Consider the following 23,612-nt stretch of genomic DNA (forward strand, 5'->3'; position numbering starts at 1 on the left):
TTTCATAACATGCCTTTGCTTCTACAGCTTGACCACTTTTATAATAGACCGAGAAAAATAAGAATGATACAGATTAGCACTGCTGTAATCCTGAAATGTACTAGATAATACTTTTCTGTCCTTGGTCTTCCATGAACATGTAACTACCTCATTCAAATTACTGATAGTAGATGGGTATGGTGGCACCACCTGTAATCTCACCTACTCAAGACATCGAGGCAGAATTCAAAGTCTAAAGATAGCCTGGACAATTTAGGGAGACCCTGTTTCAAATTTTTTTAAAAGGGGTGGGGAGAGGTTGGCATATAGCTCAGTGGCAGAGTGCTTACCTACCAGGTTTGAGGTCCCAGCTACTGGGGAGACTCTCTCTCTCACACACCCACACACACACAAATATGGACAGAATTTCACAAAGCAATAAACAACATAAAACTTTCCTACCAATCTCAAGACAATCTCAGAACCTTTCCCTTCCCTAACTAGACTGTTAATATAAACAGAAAACACATAAATCAGTATTAATTAAATGTTAAATATACAGGGGTAAAAAGAAAGTTAATGTAACTCATTATTTATGTTTGGTAGATTTGTATTGTCCTTCATTATTCAGTAAATCTCATTCATAATTGAAATCATATATTCCTAATGATCAAAATTAGAAATTCCAAATGATATTCCTTGCTTTAAACAGAAAAACAACACAAATACTTTAGAACAATTACTAATGGCCAGTGTCCTTGTAAATGTCAATATTTTAAGAAGTCTAGAAACTAGCTGCATATAGATTACATTTCTCAAAAGTTATGTATTTCTTTTAAAAGCATCTAAAAGGTAAAGAGAGCACAGAGAGGCAGTCTTTTCCATTATATGGATTCCAATAAACTTTTGAAACAACCTTAAGATCATCAACAAATTTCTAGAATCTAGTTCCGATTCTAGAAATATATACTTTTCACAATGTCAAACTGAAGCTCATCAATTTTAAGGAGTTCTGACTCAAGCTTCTAAAAATCTAAACCTTAGCATTTTATATATATTTACTTACATTTTGCTGAATTTCCTTAAGTACGAAAAAAAAAAAAAAAAACAGAGGAAACAAGTTGGCAAGTGCCATCTTGTGGGCTTCCTGGAAACTCTTTTCACTCTATTCAGTACAGTTCCAGAAGCAAATCATTAGAAATGTTCACTACAATAGTCTCAATAATCAAAATGTTACTGCAATTAAATCAAAAAGTGTCAATTTTCTAGGGTCCAAAGAAAACTAAACTTTGATTAAAATTGTAGTAACATATCAATGACTGTAATGAACTATATTTGTGGATTTGAGTAAGATCCTTTTAAATAACTTGAAATATTTATAGTCAAACCAACACATTTGATCTGTACATTATCCTCAGGGATTAGGGTAGAAGAGATTGTGCAATGAAGCTTGAGACTCTGATAGCCAAAGGAATTTTTAAAAGTATCTAATTAGTAAAGAAGTTAGAATAATTCTAATTTTAGAGTATAGCAACAAAGCTACAGAACAACATGCCATGAAAAAAAAAATGGACATTTTGTTTTCCATGAAAACCAAACCAAAAAAGTTCAAGAATTATAAGATACAATGGAATTAATGAATAGATACCATAGATTCCCTGGGTGTGCCTGTCTACTAAGCAAAAGTTTACAGAATTAAAAGTTAAGGTATATAGTACATCAAGACAGAAAAACAAAAGAATACAAAGTATCCTGAGAGTCACAAGGTACATATGATTCTCCTTGGACTTTATAAATGATATGGTTTTATTATTTCATATAATACTAAAGAGGGAATATTAACATTCAAAATTTACACAGCATTGCCATTTACTTAGAAACTCAAATTATATTTATTGTCCCTACTTTATAACACTGTTTTATAGAGGTAAGGAGAACTGCTTTTATCCTATTTTATAGGCTGCGGAATCAGACAATTTTTGATGGTTTTATAAAGACCAAATATTTAGATGGTAGCAGTCTCATATTGATGTTCTGTCTTCTTAGACCTGGTTACTGACAAATTTATTTTATCCAGAATTAGAGAAAGGGAGAGGTGACTGTTAATTACCATGATGATAGTCTAAACTGAGCAGGAACAACAACAACAACAACAACAAAAAACTCTCCAAAATTTTCACAGGCTAGGGTACTAATGTGCCAGGAATAATGAGAGTTTATCAGGGTGAGTAAAACTAGATCATAAGAAGTGGTACCAAATGAGTAGGTGAAAAATGCAGTATCTCTTTGAATAATGGGAATGTTTCCCTACACAAAAGGTAGGACTGAGCATAAGGAAAAGGGCAAGAATATCATGGATTGTCAGCTATCTTCTCCAGACCCTCACTGCATCCCAATTATAGAATCTACAACTCACTGGCTTCCCCACCTTTCTCCTATTCTGTCCAACTCATGCTTCATCTTTAGAATAATCTGTCCTCCCTGACCAAAGATGAATAGCAGATCAGTTGAGTACACAATAGGAGAGTTACCAACTAGGTTCCTGTAGTTGCCTCACTGCCCGCCCAAAGAGATGTGTTTTCTTTGGCCCACCCAGAGCTTTTCTAGGTCCAAATTACCAACTTTTAACTTCAGGAAATTCCTGAACATTCCCTATTGTCTATGTTACCTATCTGCCCAGTGTAAACATCCGACTTGTGGCCCTGACTTATGTTTTTCTAACTCCACTAATTTGTTCTTCAGGACTCTTTTCCCAGAGACGCTTCTTTGGGGGTGAAAAGGGAATCCACACAATAGCATCCAAGGTTATATCATAAGACATTTTAAGTGCTTGGGGGTCCTTTCCCTGTTTTTCTTTTCTTTTCTTCCTTCCCCTTCCTTCCCCTTCCTTCCGCTCCCTCCCTCCCTCCCTCTTTCTTTCTCTTTCTCTCTTTTCTTTTCTTTCACTAACTTGCTTAGGGGCATGCTAAACTGCTGAAGCTGGCCTCAAACTTGCAATCCTCCTGCCTTAATCACTGGGATTATAGGCAGGCATCATTATACCTGGCTTCCCCAGTTTTCTCTTTCAATAGTGCTTAATCCCAATTCTACTATTGACTGATGATGCAGCAATGCCTGGAGGTTTATAAAGTATTCACTTTTTTTTCAAATTTGTGTTGTGAAATGAAAAACTTTTAAGAGACTTTTCTTGCTTTTCCTGCCTCTACTGGAAGAACTGAGATCTGTATTATTGTTTGAAATTTTTTTATGGGAGAAAAGAGGGGAAAAAAGACTAAATACTTGGGAAGAAATGGGGGGAGAACAATATTTTGACTAAGTTTAAGTTGGTCTAAGATATGATAGCACTTTTAATTGTCCACAATCTGCCACATTTTAATAAAATCAGCATATAGCATACCATTTTGCAAGTGTCACTAATGATTTTTTTCTTAGTGCTTTTTAATTGATTATTTATGATATTGTAACAAATATATTTAATTGCCTTGCAACAATGATAGATAATATCCTGTAGCAGCCTTTTCAGGAACTGTGAATCATATGGGAAGCCTATTAAAAGCCATCACTGATTTGCGCTTTTTAGAAAAGAAATAGTATGAAAGTGATATAATATAAATATGCCAGTTCATCCAAGTTTACAACGTTAAAAAGGCATAATTTTGTAATTAGGAAAAAATTCCAGGGCTGGGGATGTGGCTCAAGCGGTAGCGCGCTCGCCCGGCATGCGTGCGGCCCGGTTTCGATCCTCAGCACCACATACAAAGATGTTGTGTCTGCCGAAAACTGAAAAATAAATATTAAAAAAAAAAATTCCAGACTACCAAAAATTAGAGACATAGATTTGAAATGAGAATGAGAGGGTTTAAAATAATAGACATCATTCATTTCAGTTTACATTGTTATTTCTAAGTCTGCCTTAAAATCCTAAGTTTGAAAAATACTGCTCAATAGTGATTATTAAAAACTGCTGCAATTTTTCAATAACAGTAGATGAAATTCACCTACTATAAAGTCTTGTTCTCTCAATCTAGGAATTATTTGTTAAATACAATTTAATAACACTGGAAGCCTAAATTTTAAAAGATGTCAATTTGGAGGACAGGGGTTAGAATACTGTGGATTGAATGTGGGGCACTTTATCAGTAAGTTACATCACCAGCCCTCTTTATTTTTTATTTTCAGACAAGGCCTTGCTGAATTTCCAAGACTGGCCTCAAACTAGCAATCCTCCTGCCTCAGAAAGATGAATGCCAATTTTTAAAACCTGTACCTTGCCACCTAATTATGGCAACTGGCACAGCTGCTATACATAGCAAACAACCTAATAAAATTTCACATTTATTTCAAATGTATCCTTACTTATGAGAAAACTACCTTGGGACAGATCTTTTAAAAATTATCTAATATTAATAAACTTAACATACATCAATTTTCCTTCTTCCCCTGATAATGGAAAACAGCTCATTACAAGATCAGAAAATGTTGGACATTTTCTTTTGAGATCCTTATCAACTTTTAATTAAAATTATTTTTTAAATAGTTGTAAATTTTTCAAATGCTTCTGTTCTCCCTAAGGTCAATTATTATACTTAAAGAAAAATAGATAAAAGGAGAAAAGACTTGATTAAAAGAGAGAAGTCAAAAGGCATCTGAACTGAATGAGGTCTGACCCCACAGGAACAAGTCCTGGGAAATCAACATACAATCAGTGCTCCCTCCCAAAACCTGACTGAAGCTGGAACACTTGGCCCCGCACAAGGGTGGGGCTGGAGGGGGTGTCTTCTCTCTGATGGAGAGGGTGAGGGGGAGTTAAAGAGATTGGTTGAGAAAAACTATAAAAAAGAGAGTAAGAGCTCCTCTGTCTGGACAGACCCAAGAACAGCAGATGGGGAGGACATGGCAAAATAAAGTCTTGGGGCTCACCAGGGAATTCTTCCACCTGTCTAGAAAATTCAAGATGACAGGCCCCAAAGTGCTCTGCCAGTCTTCCTACTGTACAGCAATGTCTGTTTCCTCCTTTTCTGATTTCTTAATTGCTATACAATTAATCTATCTTGTTCCCTTTTGTTGTCCTTTTGAAATAATTTATCCTTTTAACCTCAACTAAAAGAATGAACTAACAAGTTCAGATCATTTCTCATTCAAGGAATATAACTTTTAAGTTATATAAACATTATGATTAAGAAAAAATCACATGAGTTATATTTTAATGGCTCTCATCTTTAACTACATATTCTGTACACATATATAATGAACATCTTTATAACACCCTAATCTGAGAAAACTAAAAAATGCCATCCTAAGATTAAAAAGGCAATTATAACCAAAAACAACTTATAGAAGTAGCAAAGTGAATTCATCAAAATTTTTTCACAATTCAATGAAATATTATAAGAAATATGTGAAATGTCCTATAAACCATTGAGTTTACATTCTTCAGAGGTCATAGTTAAATATATTCCAGCACATCCTGAAAAAAAAAAAAAAAGTCAATGTGAGCTCTTTGGTCCCTTGCTTGGTAACTTTTATTCAGCAAAATTAAGAACACTTTTTAAAAATCAACTCAAAATGGATCAAAATTAGACCAGAAATGATGCAACTCCTAGAAGAAAACATAGTATCAACTACTAGCATTATAGGCACAGGCAATGACTTTCTCAAATAGGACCCCTAAATCTCAGGAAGTAATGCCCAGAGTTAACAAATGAGATGACATCAAGTTAAAAAGCTTCTGCACAGCAAAGGAAACAATTAAGAATCTGAATAGAGAACCTACAGAATGGGAGAAAATCTTCGCTAGCTGCTCTCCTGACAGAGAATATCTAGAATATATAAAGAACTCAATATACTCAACACCAAAAATAAAATTTAAAAAAAAAAACAGATTAACAAATGGGCAGATGAATTAAACAGATACTTCTCACGGGGTACAGGGGCACACACCTGTAATCCCAGAGGCTCAGGAAGCTGAGGCAGGAAGATTAGAGATCAAAGGCAGCCTCAGTAATTTAGAGGCCCTAAAGCAACTCAGTGAGACCCTGTCTCTAAATAAAATATAAAAAAGGATTGAGGATGTAGCTCACCAGTTAAGCACCACAGGGTTCAATCTCTGGTAACAAACAAACAAACAAAAAAGAAAGAAAAAGAAAAAAGACACTTCTCAAAAGAAATAAAAATGGCCAACAAGGGCTGTGTTTGCAGCTCAGTGCCTAAAATGTGTGAGGCACTGAGTTCGATCCTCAGCACCACATTAAAAAAAGGTATTGTATCCATCTACAACTAAAATTTTTTTAAGTGTCCAACAAATAAATGAAAAAATGTTCAAAATAACTAGCAATTAGGGAAATGCAAAACAAAATCACACTAACATTGCATCTCATATCAGTTGAAATGGCATTCATCTAGAATATAAGTAATAATAAATGCTGGAAAAGATGTGGAGAAAAAGGAACACTTTTACACTGTTTGTGGGATAGCAAATAAGTACAACCACTATGGAAATCAGTATGCAGCTTCCTCAAAAGAACGAAACCACCATATGACCCTGCTATACCAATCGGAGAATTAAAGTCAGCATACTACAGCAATACACGCATACCCATGTTTATAGCAGCACATTCACAATAGCCAAACTGTGGAACCAGCCTAGGTGTCCACCAATGGATGAATGGATAAAGAAAATGGAGTTTCATTCAACCACAGAGAAGAATGAAATTATATCATTTGCAGGAAAATGAATGGAACTTTAACATTATGTTAAGTAAGCCAAATTCAGAAGGTCAAAGATCATATGTTTTCTCTTATATGTGGAAGCTGGAGAGAAAAAAAGGGAAAGAAGGGTGAAGGGGGTCAACCTCATGAAAATCTAAGGGAAATCAGTAGAATAGAGGAAAGGAACCAGGGGTAGGAGAAGAGGAGGGAGAGAGAAAGTGCTGGAGAGTGATACTGGCAAAATTATATTGTTACATTGTGTGTGTGTATGAATATGTAACAACAAATTCCACCATTATGTATAATGCACCAATAAAAAATGTGGAGATAACAACAAAAGAACACTTAAAAGACAATTTTTAAGCATAGGACTAATCTGCAAATATCCTATGAACTTAGCTAACCTACTGATGTCTGAAAGGAAGACTATGGAAAAACCAGCAGGTGGTACATGGGAATCATTCCAGTTATTTAAGAGGCTGAGGCAAAGGATCACAAGTTGGAGGTCAGCCTGAGCAACCTGGTGAGATTCTATTTCAAAATAAAATAAAAAGACTGGAGATACAGCTCAAGGGCACAGGGCCTGCCTACCATGTGCAAGGCCCTAGATTTAAGCCCCAGTATCACAAAAAAATGAACAAACAAAAACACAGGGGAGACTTGAACAGAAAGTGTTTCCCTTCACCATCTTCCTGTTAATGACCTGAAAATTCTAAAAGAACAGAGAACAGTTATCAAACCAGAAGCTTTCATCATTTTTACCTTCAGCAAGTTCTCTCCAGAAGGAGGTTTATAGCCAGTTGAATACCAGACACTTGGGAACATTAAAGGGGCAAGCCCGTCAACCTGGATTAACAAACCCTGTGTATACAGATACTGTTCATTGTCCCTTCTCTGCTTTGAATGTCTAAAGAGGTTTTTATAAGACATAAAACCATATAAAGCTACCATAATTTCACCACAAACTTTTGGGGAAAAAAATTATGCTGACAAGAGCTACAAAGCCTACAGTAATAGAATATATGTACTTCTCTTAAGGACTGAAAATAAGAAAACTGGGCAACAAAACCAATATGTGAGACATTTTAAGATATGAACTATTGCTAACTCAGTTAAAGCATTATAAAGGAATAGTAATAAAAAAAATCTAAAGAATGGTTAATATTTTTACTCTGGATACAAACTACGGAAGTACCATAGTTTAAGAGCTATTTTATTCACTTAACAAATATTTTTTGAGCATTACTGTGTGTGAATCACTGTGCCAAGTTCAAGCATTAAATGGGCTACAGAAATGTGAAAGACGTAGATCTTACCTTAGAGAAGCCATCAGCCCAGAAAAGATATGACAAGATATAACTACTATGAAAAGAATGCATTACAGATAAAATGATAACTCAGAAGATGAAGGGATTCTTTCTGATAAGTGGCAGGGGGTAGAAAAAGGCATGAGGATACAGAAAGGGAGGGCAGAGTCATAAAGTTGAAAATAGAGAAAGAAATAGGTGTGAAAGTCTTGCAAAGTCCTCCAAGAGTTAGCAGCTGATAAGTTATCAGAGGCAAGCAAAAGACAGAAGAATGAACAGTAAGGGTGCTAAAGTGTCCATAGGCAATCCAGATACAGACTTGGAGCCTATGAAGAACAGGGCTGGAGATGGAGGTGGGAGTCATTCACACTGTGCTCACTGTTGAAGCTTATGTACTTGCAAGAGAGAAGCCATTTAGGGCAACAGAGGAAACTAAGAAATGATGAAAGGGAAGAAAAGGGGTGGCAGCAGAACACAACAATTTGAAAAAAGAGGAAAACAAAAAAATTTCAAGATAAAAGAGACTATCAAAAATAACAAAGAGTGCAGAAAGATTAAATATGAGAACTAAGAAAGCACCACTGGATGTTGGCTATTAATTGACAAAGCACTTCCAGTTGAACAGAAGCAAAATATAAGGTGACAGTTATGACAAGATACTCTTCTGACCAAACTTTAGTTAGGTTCCTCTGGGTCCTCTTCTCAAACAGGCCTCAACCTGACCCTGGTCCTTGCCAGGCCTGCATAGCCCAGTTTTTTCAAGAAGGCTGCTACACACCTATTAAATCCCCCCACCTCTGATAGCTGATCACTCTTGTTGTCTAATCTTCCTCCCTGCTACGCTCTTGCAGCAGTTCCAGGATGGAACCCAGGGTGCTCTAACACTCAGTGACATCCTGCCCTTTTTATTTTCTACTTTGAGACAGGGTCTCACTAAATTGCTGAGGCTAGCCTCCAGCCTCAGTTTCTTGAGTAGCCGGGAATACAGGTGTGAGTTGCTGTGCTGGGCTTGATATCTAATGTAATTCCTCCTACCCCACCACTAATATTTGATCACCCCGGCCTACCCTCAACAAGAATACTGTTAGGTCAGATTAGCAAGAATTCCCCCAGCCTTTGATGTCTCCTCTTAACTCCATCCACTACCCCCTCAAATTGCTTTGTTGCTGTATGTTGTAGTCAATCTCAATCTATTTCTCTCGCTCCCCTCTTTTTACAACAGCATTAACACTTACCATGATCATCTTTAATAAAATCTCCCTTGCTATTTTAACAAATAACAAGATTTTCTCTTTAACAGTTGTCAACTTATCTTGTCACTAGGGATGAATGACATTCACAAAACATCCATAAGTAATTATGATAAAACAATTTTATGTCTCTGTGGCACTGTGGTTGGAAAGAGACGGAAGACAAGGGTTAAAGAATAAACAAACATGTAGAAAATGGTGGTGGGACATACAGACTGGTCTTTCAATAAACCTTAGCAATGGGAAAGACATTAATAATTCATGATGGTGTTTATAGTGATACCAAAAAGTTGAGGAAAGGGCTTATCACATGGAATAACAAGGCATAGTTGTAATTAGAGAGAAACAATCCAGGAGAGAAGATAAAACTATCAAGACCGAGAAAAACAAATTCTCATATTAATTATTTTCCATCTTTTTACACTGTATCCTACAAGAATAACAAGAGGCATACTCTTCTTGAACCCACTTATAAATATCAATGTTTAAACAGTTGTTTATATATATGCTCTTCTGGCAAACAAAATGAAAAATAGTGGGAATGTCCATGTAGCACACAAATTTATTATCATTAAAGATTATCCTATTTTTAATTTTCAGACCTCTAAAAGGTTAAGTTAGTCATTTTCATACCAAATTCCTACTCAGTCTGATTATGTTCCCTAACATGAGGGTAAAACATGAACCAACCAACCTAATTTATGTGTAATTTCTTTACTAAAATGAAAATGAACAATAGTTTAATGAAGTGAAATTTGTTATATAATTATGACAAATAATTTAGAAACATCTGCAAGTTGTTAGGAATACTATATTTAGACCTCAAAGAATATGATCCCAGAGAGATTTCTATTCTATTCAAGGCATTGAACTTGCAGTTGAGGAATACACAGTGGAGTATGGAACCACAGGATGACAGAATGGCATATTATTGAGTCAAATAACAAAATGAAAAAAAAAAAAAGATGAAAAGAAAATACAGGGTGTATATCATAGGATTTGAGCCTGATAATTAACTCCCAAATATAAGAGCTACAGTAGACTATGTAATTTCCACCATTCACTCAAATATTTATTGAGTAACTGGTATCATCAGACATTGGTGGTAAGGATAAAGAAGAAATGCAGTTTCTCACAAGAAAACTTCATCTAATCCAGGAAACAGAAAATTTTAAACTATCCATTATGTCTCCACTTGACAGAAGCTAGGGCAGAGATGTATATAGGGCACTATGGACGGAGAAAAGGGGTAACTCACAAAGGAAGGCTACTCTGAAGAGATGACTATCCATGCCTAGTGTTGGAAGATGTGTAGAACAAGGGAGGGCAAAGAAGAGCTAGGGAAATGATGCTGCCCAAGGCGCACTGAGCAAACTGTTTCTGGAAACTTCAAGTAATTCAGTATGGCTAATAAAAGCCTTCAAGGAGGAGATGGTGAGAGTTAAAGCCAGACAGGTGGGTAAGAAGGGATCCTATCTTGACAACTTACAGGCAAACTAGGGAATATGGACTTAACGGAATGGAATGGGACCACTAGTGGATTTTAAGTAGGGAAGTTAATTGTTAAATTAACCATTTCTAAGAGTTAGGTTTGTTTGTTTGTTTGTTTTTTGTGGGGTTTTTGGTACTGGGGATTGAACCCAGGGGGTACCCTTTTTTCTTTTTAGAGACAGGGTCTCACTGAGTTACTTAGGGCCTCACTAAATTGCTGAGGCTGGCTTTGAACTTGTGATCCTTCTGCCTCAGCTTCCCAACCACTGGGATTACAGGTGTGCACCACTGACACCTGGCAAGAGGTAGGTTTAAGTGCCTGTTTTAGTATTTTTGTTGCCATGACCACAAGAGCTGACAAGAACAATTTTAGAGAAGGAAAAGTTTATTTGGCACTCAGAGTTTCAGAGGTCTCAGTCCACAGACAGCCAGCTCCTTTGCTCTGGGCACAAGGTGGTATAAAACACCATGGCATAGGGGCGTGACAGAGGAGAGCAGCTCAGGACTTGAGAATCGGAAGCAGAGAGAGCTCCACAACACAAGGACAAAATATAAGCCCCAAAGGCACAGTGACCCACCTCCTCAGTCACACCCCACCTGCCTACAGTTACCATCCAGTTAATCCATTCAAGTAGAGTAATTCACTAATTAGGTTAAGGCTGTAACCCAATCGTTTCATCTCTGAATGCTCTTGTATTCTCACACAGAAGCTTTTGTGGGGGCACCTCATACCTAAACCATAATAGGGTTCAACTGAGGACTCTAATCAAGAAAAACATAAAATAATAAACAATAAGGAAAATAAAGGCATAAAGGAAAAAAGATAAGTGAAAGCAAATATTTAAATTTATTCAAGGTTGTTTACAGATTATAAGTACAGAATGATACACCACTGTTATGTGTTTATTCTTTGTTCATCCATTTATTCACTCAACAAACTTGGATTGAGCACCTATTGTGTGTCAGACATTGAGCTTAAGTTATTTGTATATTTAGTGCCAAGAAGGAAAGTCATGCATCTGGTCTGGATTACCTCCCAAAGAAGAAGTAAGCGTTGCCTGCTGGTTGGTTTTTTTTTTTTTTTTTTTTACATTTTTAGAGGACAACAAAAGCATCAGAGTGGCTAGCCACTATCATGGAAGTCTGATCTTTAATGTGAGCAGCCTGAACCTTGTCTCCACCAGAGCATTCTCAGACAATATTGCAATAACACATGGCACATCTTTAGTCGTGCACCTACCCAGAAATATTGCAGAACCACTTTTTCAAGATGATCAACAGACTTGTTAAAAACAAATGGAGGTGAGGGGGCATAGGAAGGGGATAGGAAGAGCAGCAGAATACAATAGACACTAGTATGGCAGTAGGTATAAACGTGGCTATATAACCAATATGATCCTGCAATCTGTACACATGGGAATAATAAGAATTCATAACCCATTTGAAAGAAATGTATGATATATGATATGTCAAGATCAATGTAATGTTTTGAGCAACTAATAAATTTCTGATGTTTAAAAAAAAATGGAGAGGGACTGGAAATGTGGCTCAGTAGCAGAGCCTTGCCCAGCATGCTCAGGGCCCAAGGTTCCATCCCCAGCACTGCAAAAAGCAACAAACAAACAAATGAAGTATCTTGGAGCTTTGTTTATATTTATAGTAACAATAATATTGGTGACAAAATTAACTATGTGTTTTCAACCACTGTGCTAAGAACCTTAAATACACAATCTCATTTACTTCTACACAAACAGAAGGGAATTAATAGCCCTGTTTACACATAAAAAACTGAGATGAGAACATATATATAGTTGACACTCAGCAGAGAAAGGATTAAGTGTAGCTTACTCCAAAATCCAAGATCTTTCCACTATATTGTCATCTATAGAAGGATCATCCTGCATAAGTTTCCCACCTTAGAGCAAAATCTAAAGAACTTAACCATGATTCATAGAGTCCTAGAGAACCTGTGACATTCTCCCCCATTTGCCTCTCTGTCCTCATCTGTTGCTTCTGCCTTCCCTGACCACTATGAGACACAGGAACCCCATAACTCTCACTCTGCTTTATTTTTCTTCACAGCACTTGCTACCTGTCACATTACATGAATTTTTAAATCTCTATCTACCCTCTACTGGAAATATAACTCCCTTGAAGGCAGGAACTAATACATACCTGGCACATATTAGGCACTTAATAAATATCCATCAAATAGATGAGTGAACAAATCACAAAACAGGAAAGCACATCCCAGGCTTCAGAGCTACTCCTCAGCAAAAATATTAAACAGCACTATGCATGGGTCCTTTCCTCTCACTTACTAGTATCATCCAATTTCCTCCCCAACCCAGAATGTCCTGTGCTTTTTCATACCGTTTTGCTTTTTATACCACCTCCTATAATCCCTTCTTAGTAATGCCCCACCTCTAAACAAAAATTCGACTTCCATTTTGTTTACAGCATAACTCCCTCAATCAAAATGCTTGCCCTATGTCTTACCTCTTTAAGATTTTCAGTAGAGAAATTGTTTCATGTTGTATGAAGATTTCTATCTATATTTAGCATGGTATTCCTCATGGGTACATGCCAAAAATCAGATTTTAACTTTAATGTTGTAAGACTCATTAACCATGGAAGTTTTGCAGGGGAAACTATTTCAGTCAAGCATCCCTCAAATGGACATCTACAGCACTCATCTGCTGTCTGTCTTGTCTAGCAAATGTTACGTCATCTCTACCAAAGTAATTTCCCAGCCATTAAGGAGCTAGGAAACAGTGACAAAGTTCTACATTTAAAAAAAAAAAAAAAAAAAAAAAAAAAACAGAAAGAACATACAGTATGAACTGAAGATATGTGCTAATGGAGGACATGAGAAAATTAGAAAGGATTGGCCATTTAAAGAGCCTAGAAGACGATGCAGCTTGATGAAATGTCAAGTTTGTGGTCATAAAGAGATGAGTAGAGATGTCAAGTAGAGATGTTTCTTGGACTGTATCCTTTTTCAGCTCACCTTACACCATAAAATGCATGCAGCCCAGTGAAACTGAAAGGTAAAAAGTGGAAAAAGAAAGGAACAACTTTCAGTGGAGCTGAATTTAAAACAATGAGGTGGCCTAAAGCCACCGCCACTAAGCAGCTGGCAACAGGCCTGGCCTGACTCATCTTCCCTTCTCCCACAAATTACTCAATTGCCAGCATCAACTCTTCCCAAGAAGTACTTACTTTTCTCAACTGAAAACAGGTAGGAATATTTTTAACTATCGGTTTTTAATTATGTTTTTTGCTCTTTAGTGAAGAAAAGAGGGGAAAAAAAACTTTCTTAAAACCCAAAATGCTCTAAAAGGTTCTTGAATATAAAGCTATTGTTTTAAAACTAGAATTCTTTTCTTTATTTTTTTTAATATGTTCCTTTAAACTGTTTCTTTTTTAAAGCTCAGATGGGTTTTCTACTAATTATAGCTTAATTGAGACACGATTCAAATACTACAAAAATTCACCCTTTTAAAGTGTAAAATGCAGTGGTTTTTAATATATTCACAAAAGCATTCACTTTTATAAAAATAAGGTTTCAAACTAGCAACATAAATTTATAACTTCGTCAGAATTTATTTTTTTATTCAACGTGACTAAATGTAAAACATGGCCACACTCTTCTAAGTTTCTTGCTGTCTTGTTTTGAAGCTTATGAAAAATCATATTCTATGTAAGAATGACTTATGGCTGATAAATCAATTAGGCCAGGCTTAAGGACTTGAGTTAAATTTGCACAGAATGTTCAGTGAGTTCATTCAGCTTACATACTGCAGTTTATTGAAAAAAATAACTATACCTCCATCCTCTTTACTAATGGCTGCTCTCCTGATAATAGCAAACTATTGATTCATAAGTTGAACTGATCTGATAAGAAAAAAAGTATAACATTTTACTAATGTCATTCCTTTAGAACTGTTATTATGATATATAAAGCATGACCAAACAGTAATTTTCTGCCCAATATTCTTATGGTGTAAAACGATGGAGTCAAAAACCTTACTCCTTTTATGCATACAGCAGATATACATACAGTCTATATGCAGATATACAGTATAATATCTCTGGTATTAAATTTTCATGGGGAGTACAACCCTAAAAGGCTGGGGGTAATTTTTTTTTTTAAGAAAGACAAATAAAACTAATCTAAAAGAAAGTTAAAACTCTTTAAAAATATCAAATTTTTATAATTATGTATATCCCTATCTTCTTTCTTCAAATATTAGGCTGCTTACACTATGGTAATCTGCAGAGACAGAAATGACTCAAAAAACTTCATCACCAATATTCCTTATCACATCATCACTCTTCCATGGTACCAGATCTCCACACATTAAAAGAAATTAAAGCTGACATATTAAGTTTTTGACTATACTGGTAAGAGAAGAAATGCAGACAAGTATTCAATTAAGGATAGTGGGGTTTTTTGGGTTTTTTTTTTTTTTTTTGGTTTTGTTTTTCTTTTCTTTTGTACTGAGGACTAAACCTAGGGGTGCTTTATCACTGAGATGCATCCCCAGACCTTTTGATTTTTTAATTAATCAATTTATTTATTTACTGGTACTAAAGATTGAATCCAGGGCACTTTACCACTGAGCTACATACCCAAACCTTTTTAATTTTTTTTTTATTTTGGGACAGGGTCTGGATAAATTGCTGAGGTTGGTCTGGATCAGCCTCCCAAGTAGCTGAGATTATAGGTGTGCACCTGCAGGACGGTGATTTTGATGACAGCTGAAAAGACAGAACATTCAGAGAAAGACAGATGGGCTCTCACCACTGGGCCACCTTCTCATATTCTTTGGACTAAAAAATAAAAATGTCAGCAGAGAGTAGTCAAGTGGGAGTTTCCTTTAATATTAGCTTTTGGTCAAATAAATCAAACTGAAAATGTTCAGCTGACTTGTCTCTTTGAAAATAAATTTTAATTTCGGTACAGTTATATGGGAAATCAGAAAATTACCTAACTCTCGCAGAAAATATGCCACTGCCATCTAATTGCTACAAAGGATCTTTATAAAGGACATCTACAGGTAGTTGTGTCAGGGTAGTGATAAATGCTAAATAAAGATAATGAAAAGGCTTTTATGGCAGAGGGTCTGAGAAACGATAGGAAAATATTTTTAAAAAATCATAAATATTAGAATTGAACCAAAACAGTAATGATGGTGACTAAATAGTAATAAGAAGGGAAGAAGCAGGGGTAGGGTGTGCAATGCCAGAACTAACTCTACTCAGAAAGAGTATTATTCAAGGTTCAGTTAGCCTGGAGATCTTACTCAGTTCCCAATCTCATCAGTTGGTCAGGGCTATAAACCACAGCTTCATGACAGAAATTCTCGCCAAGGGATGACTGGAAAAATGCTTATTCACCCAACTCTGCCAGCTAAGGTTCTATTGGTACGGCCATTCAGGACCTCTGTCAGGTACATCAGCTAAAAAAATCTAAATTAGACAACCACAGACTTTTCTATCATCCCAGTAATTACTTGGGATAGGGTACTTCCCTGCTCCCTACTTGGGGAGTTTCAACAAAGCCCACATGGAGTTAGGGAGTTAGCACCACCAACTGTATGGAATCAGGTACTGAATTGGGTGCATCTGCTATAGTTCTGGGAAAAAATATGGAGTACCATCACTATTTAGCATTAGACAAGGAACATGTCTCCTGCAAATAGAAGTTTGTTGATAAAAAAAGCGAAATGAGTAAGTGAAGTCTGAACTACATTTGGAAATGTTTTGAAATACAGCGATTTAAAAATTATATCAAAAATGATACTCAGAGATAAGTTCATGTGAAAGGTGAACAAAAATGGTTTCAAATCTTTGAACTTTCAAAGATGCACATTTTCAATACCCAAATAAGACCATAAAATCATGAAAGACTCAAGACTGGTTCTCCCATTAAAGAATAAAACATAATTTTCACTAAAAAATATTATGTTGGGCTAGGGCTGTGCCTCAGTGGTAGGTAGCACAGTTGCTTAGCATGTGAGAGGCACTGGGTTCGATTCTCAGCACCACATACAAATAAGTAAAATAAATGTCCATTGACAACCAAAAAAAAAAAAAAAGTTTAAGTAGTGTGTTAAACAATAAAGATGATTAATAGTGAGGCTGACAAATGGTCTAAACTCTTCAACTTAACAAATCTTTGAGGTTTTGTACTTATCAAGTAAAAACAATTGAATGTATATGAATTAGGAAATTTTAGAGGCTCTCACTTTTAAAAACAAAGTTAGTGAAAGTTAACTTCCTACAAAAGACCATTCCTTACACTGATAAAAAGGCTAAATGGAAATGTCAAACACAAAGCAGGGAACTAGACTATAGTCTACTGTTGCCCTGTGCTACTTAATAGAACCAAGATATACAAGATAACCTGGCAGGGAGCCATAGGTGGAAACTGTTGAGCTGTGACTTCATGGCTGACAGATCACATCCATCTAGCTTCTTGTCACCATCTCACAGAACTTTTATCATCTCATTGCTCCTCTACACTGGTGATTAAAAGTAAATATAAAGGTCCAGTGCCCCTCCCCCCCAATACAAAATAATTATAAAGGGATATGAAGTGCTTCTGACTTAAGACCAACTGGTTAAAAGGTAGTAAAACCTAAAATCAAATCAATTTCTTCTCACCCTTGTGTATTTCTCTTCACATACACACAAAAACCCCCAAAATAACAACATTGAGTTGGGCAAGTTAAATCAAATCCTCTAATATTTGTCTTTAATTCAATGATTCTCAAATGTGAGGATACATAAGAGAAACAAAATGCCCTTCCTTGGGTCTTTGGGCAAAGGAATTTAAGTTTTTAATAACAGACATCCAGATGAATGATGAGTGATCTACAACTGCACTTAAAAACAGCTGTGGCTCTAACAGCTTCTGTTCACAAGTGTACTGTGCTTCATAACAGACATGTTCTCATTGTAACCAAGTAAATTTTGTAAATGAAATTCTATTTTCCATAAGTGGACGTTAGAATTTTTAAGATAGTTTATTCATTTAGAAGGGTGGGAGCAGGTTCTTATACTTTCTTCAAGAGGTCAAATTCCATGTGCTTTCTTTCCTCATCTCCACCTGGTAAAAGCTTGAAATTTACTTTTAAAAAGAGCATTATCTTCCCCAATTTATCTGTTTCATTCATCAGGGATATCAGCATTCTAAATGTGCTTGACTTGTAAACCTTACTTTTGAAAACAAAGCTTGACAATACAGAATCTCTCTTCAGGAAGAAAAATGAATTAGAAATAGTTTCAAAGAGAAATCCACTGGAAATCTTACTCTACAACAGTTGTTAGCTACAACAGCTCCTCATAAATAAAATATCAACTATGAATAAAGCCATCATTTTAACTTTTGTACACAAAAGCCCACAATTAAGGAAATCACTTCTACTAAATAATACAGATTAGATACAAGGTATCAGATAACAACAGTAAGATTTTATTTTTCCGAAGAGAAAATAAAAGTAACTGATACAAGCAGCTTAATTCACTTTGAAGTATTTACATCAAAAAGCATTTAAGGTATGTGACACCTCTAATCTGCCTGGTCAAATGACATAATCAAAACCTAGCTAGAAACTTGATACTGTGAATAACTAAGACTGTGTCCTTGTAGCTACAGTTGCATTTCATTAAGCTTTCCAAAGAAGCAAGATTTAATACTTTGTCTATAAATTTTCACATACTGAGTTTTCTTGAAGTAAGGTAATGCAGTCTGTTTTTATAAAGGAAACAATGTATCTTCTTAGTTCTTCCCAACCTATTGTCACTGCAAATTATGAGGGAAAAAAACACCTTAAAGTCTTAGCCACTGAAACAATAGTGTTGCAGTAATTACATCACAAGAATAACATTTCTTTCCTAATGAATACTCAAAAATATTCTCTTGACTACAGTTTATCTACCAGCAACCAACTTTCTTCTGTCTGATCTCATTCGTTAGAGCAACCATCTCCCATTTTAACCAATAATAAATCCACAAATCATTGTTTTCCAATGTAATATACCAAATCCAAAAAAAATCCCCCAACAATCCAACAGGAAGCAACACATGCATTGGGTAATTCTAGGGAGGTTGGGGATGCTCAGACATCTTGTTCATAATAAATAAACTTTCCAGGATCTTTATTTACCGACTTGGGACAGGTAGGTCTGGAAACAACTAGACAACTTCGCTCCCAAGTTGGCATCTTAGTACGGTGCGTTTACAAAATACCCAGGACCTCAGAGCCTCCCAGACCAGAATTGGCCAGGGAAGCACACGCCCATCGGCCCTGCCTGGAGAGGAAACAATGGGAGAGGCGCGAGGGAGCCAGCCCCGCGCTCCGGGAGCCGCAACTCCGCTGCCCCGGCCGGCGCCCGACACTGCGCGCTGCGCCCCTCCCCGGGCGCGGGGCCCCCAGCCGCGGGGCGCGGCCCACCTGCGGCGGCGCGGGAAGGTAGAAGACCGCACTTACCAAACAGGGTCAGGGCCATTGTAAGGGCGCTCGCCGCCTGCTCGTCTCAGCCCTCCAGTCCACGCGCTCCTCCCAGGCGGGCCAGAGATCACCGCATCGGCCTGACGCGCTCACACCTCGGAGGGAGCGGGTGGCCGAGGGGCGTGGTAGGAGAATCTACAGGCCCGGACGCTGGGGGCCGCTGCAAGAAAAAGTTATGCACGCGTTATTGTTGGGCGCACCCGGACGAAAGGAGCCCCGCTAGCCCTGGACGAGCCGGCACTTGTCGCTGCCATCCGACTACTACGCGGGGCGAGCGCGCTGGCGGCGATACCTGCGAGGCGGAGAGGCTGGGCCACGGCGCAGTAGCAGGCAAAGAGGCGGCGCCGCAGTGGCGGCGGCGGGGAGCGGAGCAGCTCGTAGAGCCCCCGGCGAGGCGCGCTCACTCCGCATCCCGCGGCCTCGCAGACGCCATCTTGCGATAGCGTCTCCCACGAGCTCGGCCGCTTCGCCGCCTCCCGCCTGCCCCTCGGGCGGCCGGGCCGAGTGCGTTCCCATGACAACGGGCGCGCGCGGGGCGCGGGGGCGCGCCCTCCTCTCCCGGGTTGGGAGGACCCGCCCGCGCCCCCCTAGAGGCGGCCGCCGGGAGCCGGGGTGGGGAGGGGTGGCGTGCGTTTGAGCTGAAATCCCAGGCTTTTTCTTGAATGGGATTTGAGGAGGCGCGGAGAAGAGAAAAGATGAACTGTTACTCGAAAGCAGAAGTCACTGGAGGATGCTTGGTGAAGACCGAGCACCCGGGCAGGGTCGTCTGGGGACCGGGTTCGTTTGAGGATAAGTGTCTTCTGGCGCCCCCAGGGTTAACAGACCTCCAGCTGCAGCCCCGGAGAAGGCAGCCTGGCGCGGACCAAGGCTCTGAACGTTACTTTCCTCCACGTTAGGATTTGGGAACCGCCAGGAGTAGTTGTGATCAGATTGTCATACGTGGGGATTACCTAAAATAATTTAAGAGGCAGATGTTTAAAGCTAATTTTCTTCTTTCTACATTATAGCTCTTTGATAATGTCTAAAGAAAAATTAGCATTCCTTACGATTGGCACTCCTCTGCCACAAAAGAGTGTTCCCCTGAGCTTTTGGTATTTATCTGATAATCACTGGCAACATCTTTTTTTTTCCTAAGATGTTTTCTCGCATGTCTTTGCCTTAAATAAGGAGGAGCCGTATAACGCCTTGAGATTATCAGCCAAAAGATGTCCCTGAAAAGCTCACTTATCATGTTTTCATTTAATGTTTCCATTTAATGTCTTCAAAAGTCAGTATTTACTTACTATAATTGTTCCTTATTAAAGAAATTCCTTTTTTTTTCTTGTTTTTTTTTCCCCCCTTAGGGACTTGATACTATTTTGGTATTCAATCGTATAGATTTTCTCTTTGGTTCTTATTTCTTCCTACATGCATATTCCTTCTTTCAGTTCCTCGGGTTCCCTAATGTCATTTTCCTCCTTTCTTTCAATTTCACCCAATTCTTTTAAGAATATTATATAAGTATCTTTTAGTTAATGTATCCCGAGAATCAAATCTTTATAAAAATGGTAATCACTACTTCAAATAGAGCCACAGATAATTCATCATCATTTCACAGTAACCCCAAGCATCTAAAGAAAAAGAAAAGCGGATTGAAAGGAGGGGCCAAGTCTTTTGTTTCAAGTCAGCTAACTCAAAAAAAAAAAAAAAAAAAAAAAAAAAAAAAAAAAAAAAAAAAAAGAAAGAAAAGAAAAGAAAGAAAGATATTAAAATAATTCAGCATAATGGGCAAATGTTTAAGATACTATATGCTTGAAATTTTCACTTGTAAATTGACTTTGCTTTAGCCACTGTTATAAAAATTAATCTTAATTCCCCAGAATTTTAAGTCTTTAAAGAAAAAGGGACTGGATTTTAAACAGCCTTTTTGCTGGTGGAAAATGGTACACAGCTCATAAAGATAAATGGAAACCAAAGAAGGCTTTGTAGGATAGATTTTATAACCATGTAAAGATTGCTGCTGATCTGCTGTGCAACCAGATAAATCAGAAGTTAAAGGCTCCATTTGCTATCTCTACTGGTGGTCTTCAACCCTTTCGGGGACCTAATTTCTCTTTGAGAAATATTATCCTAGAGGGATAGGAGTTCTTGCACAATTTCAGGTGGATTATTCAGGAGTCCTAGGTTACATTCCCTAGCTATCCTTTGTAATCTCAGAAAGTTTTTGCCTTTTAAAATTTGTTTTTTAAAAACTTTCACAGCCAGGAGTGGTGGCGCACACCTGTAATCTCAGTAATGAGGGAAGCTGAGGCAAGAGATCACAAGTTCAAAGCCATCTTCAGCAATTTAGCAAAGCCTTCAATAAATACATAAAAGGGGCTGGGGATGCACCTCAGTGGATAAGCACCCCTGAGTTCAATCCCCATTAGCAAACAAACAAAAAACTCTTTCACAATAAACCATGGGATTTTGAACTGGGCAGGACCAAATTCCCTTGATTTACAGATTAAAAAAAACAAGGGCCCAGTGGTTAAAAGATTTCCCCAAATGGGTGTACCTATTTAATGGCAGAACTAATAAGAAAATCTTGGGCTTCTCTGCCCTCCATCCCCCAACAATTTAAAGCTTGCATGGTTTGAATTTAAAAGGAAAAATCTGTTTAGTATTATAAACAGAATAGCAAGGGGGATATTTTGTCCTCAGCCACTTTACATGTTTGGGTCTTAGAGTTTGGGAAGTTGCGTCTTGTCCCAAAGAGACTGTATTTACATACTTTTCAGCTCAGAACTATATGTCCAGCCAGGTTGATAAGGGAAAAGTACTTTGTTTCCTTGTTCAGCTCTATTAGAAAGATGCCAGAGCATCGTAGTTTTGGGTGCTAGAGCTTTTGGGGAATTCTCTCTGTTCCTTGGGGAATTGTCCTGGGAGTGATGGGGGTAGGGGGAGATTAACCATCCTTTGCTTAGACTTACCCTCTCCATAGTATAGCCAAGCATTGGTTCTAAATGTGGTCAAAGCTGAATCTTTTTTTTTTTTTAATTATTTTTTTTTGTAGTTGTAGATGAACAGAATGCCTTTATTTTATTTGTTTATTTTTATGTGGTGCTGAGGACCAAACCCAGTGCCTCACACATGCTAGGCAAGTGCTCTGTCACTGAGCTACAGCCCCAGTCCCCCAAAGCTGAATCTTAGGGATAGACCCAGCTTGGGCTCAAGTGGGGACCCCCACCCTTCCTCTTATCTATAGAAGTCCTTCGTACTCCCGCATACAAAACACAACTGTGTTTAGGGTATGATCTGGAACAATATAATGTGAATGTTGCCATGTATCTATTTAGAACCTCTAGCTTTCCACAAGAGATGCCTTTTGATTGACTTCCAAATGGTTTGATGGTCTAACAAATTGCTTTCGGTCCTGATCAAAGTGGTGTCTTGAAAATAGTATTGGTTTATTATAATAGTGCACCACACAGTGAGGATCTGAAGGTGTTTCTTTATTCACTTAGCTGGAAATGAAGCAATACCCTTTCAGCTACAGATTCAATGTGAGGAAGGGCGTTAACTACTTAGAGGTGATTATTATGGGTGGAGACTTCAGTTGTTTATAAAAAGGGGATTGGCAAAGAATGAATTGACTTTTCAAAACATTTATGTTTTCATTCAAAGATTTAATTTTGTGTATAACAGGAAAGTAATTAGAAGGGCCAGATTTGTTTGCTCTATTGCTAACTCGTTGTTAGATTTTTAAACAAATAATTTACTTTTTTTGGTTCCCCCTCATAATATAAGAACAGGATTAGGTTATCACTAACATCCCTTTTAGGTTTATCTGCCATTCTGCAATATTTTAAAATCTTTAACTGGATTACGGATAAAACAAGACATGTTTTTTTTTTTTTTTAAAGAAAGAGGGAGAGAGTGGGAGAGAGAGAGAATTTTAATATTTATTTTTTAGTATTTGGCGGACACAACATCTTAGTTTGTATGTGGTGCTGAGGATCGAACCCGGGCCACACGCAAGCTAGGCGAGCGCGCTACCGCTTGAGCCACATCCCCAGCCCCAAAACAAGACATTTTTATTTGAATCTTCAATATATTTAGAGTGTTGAATATCTAAAGTTCATAAATACCCAAGTAATAAAGAAGTCATATTTTATTAATGCATTGATACTGCTGTTTCACTTTCAGTATGTTGTACTAATAATGTTGCATTTATTGTATAGAGAGCAACTGTTTTCATGTTTAACAGGATTTAAATTAAATGTATGCAGTGAACAATCCATTTTAAACTTACTAAGACAGTTTCTCATTTTTATTTAAATTTTGTTGACTAAACAGAACTTAGACAATCCATTAAAATTGTTTTTCTACATCTT

The 23,612-nt window shown here is 37.4% G+C and overlaps 1 protein-coding gene and 1 long non-coding RNA gene across 2 annotated transcripts in view; one reads left to right on the top strand and one right to left on the bottom strand.

The window, feature by feature from the left end:
* The window catches only part of CHN1 (chimerin 1), a 187,427-nt gene extending 168,052 nt beyond the window's left edge, over nucleotides 1-19,375 (bottom strand). Inside the window, exon 1 of the mRNA XM_081260669.1 lies at nucleotides 19,237-19,375. Coding sequence (XP_081116795.1) covers nucleotides 19,237-19,255 — 19 coding nt within the window. The 5' untranslated portion in view covers nucleotides 19,256-19,375. The remainder of the gene's footprint in view (nucleotides 1-19,236) is intronic.
* The window catches only part of LOC308631251, a 930,091-nt gene that overhangs the window by 438,531 nt on the left and 467,948 nt on the right, over nucleotides 1-23,612 (top strand). The window lies entirely within an intron of this gene.

This window comes from Spermophilus citellus, assembly GCF_964194105.1.
Source record: "Spermophilus citellus genome assembly, chromosome: 11".
Classification (NCBI taxonomy): domain Eukaryota; kingdom Metazoa; phylum Chordata; class Mammalia; order Rodentia; family Sciuridae; genus Spermophilus; species Spermophilus citellus.